General features: G+C 49.2%; 1 protein-coding gene across 1 annotated transcript in view; it reads left to right on the forward strand.

Annotated features, from left to right (window-relative positions):
- Positions 1 to 3,768, forward strand: part of LOC120049154 (staphylococcal nuclease domain-containing protein 1-like) — a 311,592-nt gene extending 307,824 nt beyond the window's left edge. The window contains 3 exon segments of the mRNA XM_038995382.1: positions 3,555 to 3,606; positions 3,609 to 3,638; positions 3,641 to 3,768. Coding sequence (XP_038851310.1) covers positions 3,555 to 3,606; positions 3,609 to 3,638; positions 3,641 to 3,768 — 210 coding nt within the window.
- The last annotated feature ends 3,453 nt before the right edge of the window (positions 3,769 to 7,221 follow it).

The raw sequence follows: 7,221 nt of genomic DNA on the forward strand, positions 1-7,221 counted from the left end.
TAGATCAAAACACATGGTTTGTCTGAGTGGGGATCACATAGCTAAGATCAAAACACATGGTTTGTCTGAGTGGGGACCACATAGCTAAGATCAAAACACATGGTTTGTCTGAGTGGGGACCACATAGCTAAGGTCAAAACACATGGTTTGTCTGAGTGGGGATCACACAGCTAAGATCAAAACACACGGTTTGTCTGAGTGGGGATCACATAGCTAAGATCAAAACACATGGTTTGTCTGAGTGGGGATCACATAGCTAAGATCAAAACACACGGTTTGTTTGAGTGGGGATCACATAGCTAAGATCAAAAACATGGTTTGTCTGAGTGGGGATCACATAGCTAAGATCAAAACACATGGTTTGTCTGAGTGGGGACCACACAGCTAAGATCAAAACACATGGTTTGTCTGAGTGGGGATCACATAGCTAAGATCAAAACACATGGTTTGTCTGAGTGGGGACCACATAGCTAAGATCAAAACACATGGTTTGTCTGAGTGGGGACCACACAGCTAAGATCAAAACACATGGTTTGTCTGAGTGGGGATCACATAGCTAAGATCAAAACACATGTTTGTCTGAGTGGGATCACATAGCTAAGATCAAAACACATGTTTGTTGATGGGGACCACATAGCTAAGATCAAACACATGGTTTGTCTGAGTGGGGATCACATAGCTAAGATCAAAACACATGGTTTGTCTGAGTGGGGACCACATAGCTAAGATCAAAACACATGGTTTGTCTGAGTGGGGACCACATAGCTAAGATCAAAACACACGGTTTGTCTGAGTGGGGATCACATAGCTAAGATCAAAACACATGGTTTGTCTGAACTGAAAGTGTATGTTTTTAAATCTGTCTAAGCTTAGTCTGTCCTAGCCTAGGATGTCTATTTTTGTGGTTCTGTTCGTGTGTGTGTGCCTGATCGTGTGTGTGTGTGTGTATGTCTATCTGTTTGTGTGTGTGTGTGTGTGTGTGTGTGTGTGTGTGTGTGTGTGTGTGTGTGTGTGTGTGTGTGTGTGTGTGTGTGTGTGTGTGTGTGCGTCTATCCGTTTGTGTGTGTGTGTGTGTGCGCGTCCTTTTGTGTGTGTCTGTCCATGCGTGTGTTTGTAATGTGTGTGTCCTTACCCAATATGTATATTTGTTTATTTTCGAGTGTGTGTCTGGGTTCAAGGTCTGTGTGCTGTCCCCCTCCACTGAGTCAGTGTGAGGCTGCAGCAGGGTGATGTGGACCATCTGTCCGCCCAGGCCTCAGCCTCACCTCCACTCTACAGCTGACATAGCTCTCTACCTCTCTAACTCGCTCTCCCCCTTTTTCTCTCTCCACCTTTGTCTTTCTACCGCTCTTTCATTTGATCTGTCTCTTTCACCATTTCCCTTTATCTACCTCCCTCTTTCTGTCTCTCTCTCTCTCTCTCTCTCTGTCTCTCTCTCTGTCTCTGTCTCTCTGTCTCTCTCTCTCTCTCTGTCTCTCCCTCTCTCTCTGTCTCTCTCTGTCTCTCCCTCTCTCTCTGTCTCTCTCTGTCTCTCTCTCTCTGTCTCTCTCTCTCTGTCTCTCTCTCTTTCTCTCTCTCTTTCTCTCTCTCTCTCTCTCTGTCTCTCTCTCTCTCTCTCTCTCTCTCTGTCTCTCTACCTCTATTGGCTCTTGTTTGGTTCCTGTTTTCTTTATTCTATTCAATTCAAGGAGCTTTATTGGAATGGGGAAAATATGTTTACATTGCCAAAGCAAATGTTTTCTTTATCTCAGGGGTACTTACCCATCTTCTTTATATCCTCTCTCTCTCTCTCTCTCTTTCAGCTAATATTTCTCTTCTCTTTTCTTCTCAGTCCCTAAATCTCTGGTCAGATCTCTCCCTCTCAATCTCTCTCCCTCTCAATCTCTCTCCCTCTCTCTCTCTCTTGCTCTCTGTGGGTTTTTCCTCTCCCTCTCTCTCTGGGCCTGTTACTAGTGGTGACAGCGTTTCTCCCCTGATGTCCTCTCTGCCCTGCCACCTGGAGTAGAGAGGGTGCTGCCTGGTCGCTCACTCACCTGCTGTGACTCACACTGGCCAGTGGCCACACAGACAGAAACACACACAGTCAGTCATTCACTTAGACACATATTCATATTAATACACGCATATAAGTTAAAGATATATAATACATTCTCCTCTGTTAGCACATATATTTTTTAAATTTTACCCCCCTTTCTCCCCAATTTTCGTGGTATCCAATCGCTAGTAATTACTATCTTGTCTCATCGCTACAACTCCCGTACGGGCTCGGGAGAGACGAAGGTCGAAAGCCATGCGTCCTCCGAAGCACAACCCAACCAAGCCGCACTGCTTCTTAACACCGTGCGCGCCTCCAACCCGGAAGCCAGCCGCACCAATGTGTCGGAGGAAACACCGTGTACCTGGCTACCTTGGTTAGCGCGCACTGCGCCCGGCCCGCCACAGGAGTCGCTGGAGCGCGATGAGATAAGGATATCCCTACCGGCCAAACCCTCCCTAACCCGGACGACGCTATGCCAATTGTGCGTCGCCCCACGGACCTCCCGGTCGCGGCCGGCTGCGACAGAGCCTGGGCGCGAACCCAGAGACTCTGGTGGCGCAGCTAGCACTGCGATGCAGTGCCCTAGACCACTGCGCCACCCGGGAGGCCCTGTTAGCATATATAGTTGAATGCATAGTTATGACCATCCACACACTGTTCCATTTCAGGCGTGTGCTAGTGCTAACCTTGTTACAGTGTCCTGTCCCACTCAGCAGAAGGCCCTGTTAGTGTCCTGTCCCACTCAGCAGAAGGCCCTGTTAGTGTCCTGTCCCACTCAGCAAAGGCCCTGTTAGTGTCCTGTCCCACTCAGCAGAAGGCCCTGTTAGTGTCCTGTCCCACTCAGCAGAAGGCCCTGTTAGTGTCCCTAGGCCTGTAGTTCCTGTCCCACTCGCAGAAGGCCCTCATTCATATTGCATATCCCCACCCTGTCCCCTTGGCTCTCTCTCCTCCTCTCCCTCTCTCTTTCTCACCCAGTCCACTTGGCTCTCTTTCTCCCTCTATCCATCTCTCTCACCACCTCTCCCTCCCTCTCTCGCCCTGAGCTCCCCCGCGGAGTGTGTGACAAGCTGACCCAGGAAGAAGAAGAAACAAAAAGCCCCTCACTTTTCCCCATTGAACACTCAGCGTCCCTCTCCACACATACACACACAGAGACACACACCACATTCACACCCCAAGGGCAGCTTGCTCGGGGGTTGCCATGGAGACAGGACCAGGGCAAGAGGCATGGAGGGAGGAGGAGAGGAAGGAGAGCAAGCAAGAGGGTCAGAGCAATGATGAATGGGGAATGTTGGGGTGTAATCATTTGATCCCTGTTTTTTAAAGCCATGGTGGGGCGTGTCTTATTGCTCCTCAATACTCCTAATTGGCTTCATTGTCTCGCTCTCTGAGCACAATATGAATCCCTTTTATTAGAGGACTAAAGATTTCAGGATAAACTGTTCCGGCTCAACAGCCTCCAGCAGGGTGGCCTAACCCCTTGACCTCCCTTCTCCTCCTCTTCCACCCCCGTTAGGAGGATGCGCGTGCTGACGTGGTGGACAGTCTGGTGCGGGACATCCAGAACACCCATGTCTGCTCAACGTGGAGCACAGCGGCGTCACTGCCCCCACGTCACACTGCAGTTTGCCGACTCCAAGGACGACGTGGGCCTCAGCCTGGTCAAGGAGGGCATGGTCATGGTGGACGTGCGGAAAGAGAAGCACCTGCAGAAAATGGTAGGAAAATGACAGAGAGAAATGAAAGTCATGTTTACCTTAAGTTTTCAGTTTTATAATGACTTTGTCAGGGCACTATGGCCAAAACAGATGTGTTGTATGTACACTACACTACATATGCTAGCACTACATATGCTAGCACTGGTACATATGCTAGCACTGGTACATATGCTAGCACTGGTACATATGCTAGCACTGGTACATATGCTAGCACTGGTACATATGCTAGCACTGGTACATATGCTAGCATGTGTACCAGTGCTAGCATGTGTACCAGTGCTAGCATATGTACCAGTGCTAGCATATGTACCAGTGCTAGCATTGGGCCAAATGTATTGGCGTTAGAGTTGAGAAAAGGTTACGCTGACATGTGCCAGACGTTTTCAGGTCATAGTGACTTTGTCAGGGCCAAAACGTGATACTGGGTGACAGTGTATGTGACTGGCGGCTGTGAAGGGTCTAGTCTATTTCAGCAAGCTGTTAGCCTTACGCTACCATGCTAACAGGTCAGTGTTTTTGCTATGATAAAGTGCTAGCATTTGGCTAAATGCTGACGTGTTTAGTAATCCAAAATGACAACCGATCTGAAGCGATGCATCTCTCCGCTCCTCTCAGTACGTAGCTCTCAGCAGGACAGGCCCCTCTGACGGCGCCATTTTGTAATGTCATGAAGTGCAGCTCGTTTGCCTTCCCTCTTATGCTAATTCAACTGGCACACTCCAAGCCTCTCTGTGAATGAAAGATAAAGGCAGAAAAGTGATATTTATTCCTGGTGTAATTACGCTCCTACGCGCCCCGACATTACTCCACTCTGTCATTTAGGTACACATTGGCACACACACGTTCACAAACACTCATAAACATATGAATGCATACCACACACCCCACACACCACACAGAATTTTAGACTTAATCACCCTTGTTCCCTATACCACCACTAAAGTTTTACAACCCATTGAAAGACACTTAGTCAGCCCACGTCAGTCAATAAGTAACTGTATAGTGTGTATTTGTCGCCAGGGTGCTCACCTTTGACCTCTTTGGGCCACTGAGACTGTAAACAGTATTGTGTTGAAACGACCCACTGGAACAGAGTCAGAGCAGTGATTAAAACCCAGCTGTCCACTGAAACAGGCTAATAGAGCCATGCAGTCTGAACCCTGCTGTCCACTGAAAACAGGCTAATAGAGCCTGCAGTCTGAACCCTGCTGTCCACTGAAACAGGCTAATAGAGCCATGCAGTCTGAACCCTGCTGTCCACTGAAACAGGCGTATAGAGCCATGCAGTCTGAACCCTGCTGTCCACTGAAACAGGCGTATAGAGCCATGCAGTCTGAACCCTGCTGTCCACTGAAACAGGCGTATAGAGACCATGCAGTCTGACCCTGCTGTCCACTGAAACAGGAGTATAGAGTCATGCAGTCTGAACCCTGCTGTCCACTGAAACAGGCTAATAGAGCAATGCAGTCTGAACCCTGCTGTCCACTGAAACAGGCTAATAGAGCCATGCAGTCTGAACCTGCTGTCCAGAAACCAGGTAATAGAGCCATGCAGTCTGAACCCTGCTGTCCACTGAAACAGGCTAATAGAGCATGCAGTCTGAACCCTGCTGTCCACTGAAACAGGCGTATAGAGCCATGCAGTCTGAACCTGCTGTCCACTGAAACAGGGTAATAGAGCCATGCAGTCTGAACCCGCCTGTTCCACTGAAACAGGCGTATAGAGCCATGCAGTCTGAACCCTGCTGTCCACTGAAACAGAGTATAGAGGTCATGCAGTCGTGACCCTGCTGTCCACTGAAACAGGCTAATAGAGCCATGCAGTCTGAACCCTGCTGTCCACTGAAACCAGGCTAATAGAGCCATGCAGTCTGAACCCTGCTGTCCACTGAAACAGGCTAATAGAGCCATGCAGTCTGAACCCAGCTGTCCACTGAAACAGGCTAATAGAGCCATGCAGTCTGAACCCTGCTGTCCACTGAAACAGGCGTATAGAGTCATGCAGTCTGAACCCTGCTGTCCACTGAAACAGGCTAATAGAGTCATGCAGTCTGAACCCTGCTGTCCACTGAACAGGCTAATAGAGCCATGCAGGTCTGAACCCTGCTGTCCACTGAAACAGGCTAATAGAGCCATGCAGTCTGAACCCTGCTGTCCACGAAACAGGCTAATAGAGCCATGCAGTCTGAACCCTGCTGTCCACTGAAACAGGCTAATAGAGTCATGCAGTCTGAACCCTGCTGTCCACTGAAACAGGCTAATAGAGTCATGCAGTCTGAACCCTGCTGTCCACTGAAACAGGCGTATAGAGTCATGCAGTCTGAACCCTGCTGTCCACTGAAACAGGCGTATAGAGCCATGCAGTCTGAACCCTGCTGTCCACTGAAACAGGAATAGAGTCATGCAGTCTGAACCTGCTGTCCACTGAAACAGGCGTATAGAGTCATGCAGTCCTGAACCCTGCTGTCCACTGAAACAGTAATAGAGCCATGCAGTCTGAACCCATGCTGTCCACTGAAACAGGCTAATAGAGTCATGCAGTCTGAACCCTGCTGTCCACTGAAACAGGCTAATAGAGTCATGCCAGTCTGAACCCTGCTGTCCACTGAAACAGGCTAATAGAGCCATGCAGTCTGAACCCTGCTGTCCACTGAAACAGGCTAATAGAGCCATGCAGTCTGAACCCTGCTGTCCACTGAAACAGGTAATAGAGCCATGCAGTCTGAACCCTGCTGTCCACTGAAACAGGGTAATAGAGCCATGCAGTCTGAACCCTGCTGTCCACTGAAACAGGCGTATAGAGCCATGCAGTCTGAACCCTGCTGTCCACTGAAACAGCGTAATAGAGCCATGCAGTCTGAACCCTGCTGTCCACTGAAACAGGCTAATAGTCATGCAGTCTGAACCCTGCTGTCCACTGAAAACAGGCTAATAGAGTCATGCAGTTGAACCTGCTGTCACTGAAACAGGCTAATAGTCATGCAGTCTGAACCCTGCTGTCCACTGAAACAGGCTAATAGAGTCCATGCCGTCTGAACCCTGCTGTCCACTGAAACAGGCTAATAGAGTCATGCAGTCTGAACCCTGCTGTCACTGAAACAGGTATAGAGCCATGGCAGTCTGAACCCTACTGTCCACTGAAAAGGCTATAGAGCAGATCAGTCGAACCCTGCTGTTACTGAAACAGGCGTATAGAGCCATGCAGTCTGAACCCTGCTGTCCACTGAACAGGCTAAGAGTCATGCAGTCTGAACCCTGCTGTCCACTGAAACAGGCTATAGAGTCATGCAGTCTGAACCCTGCTGCCACTGAAACAGGCTAATAGAGTCATGCAGTCTGAACCCTGCTGTCCACTGAACAGGCAATAGTCATGCAGTCTGAACCTGCTGTCCACTGAAACAGGCTAATAGAGTCATGCAGTCTGAACCCTGCTGTCCACTGAAACAGGCTAATAGAGCCATGCAGT

Source organism: Salvelinus namaycush, chromosome 6, assembly GCF_016432855.1.
Source record: "Salvelinus namaycush isolate Seneca chromosome 6, SaNama_1.0, whole genome shotgun sequence".
NCBI classification, from domain to species: Eukaryota; Metazoa; Chordata; class Actinopteri; order Salmoniformes; family Salmonidae; genus Salvelinus; species Salvelinus namaycush.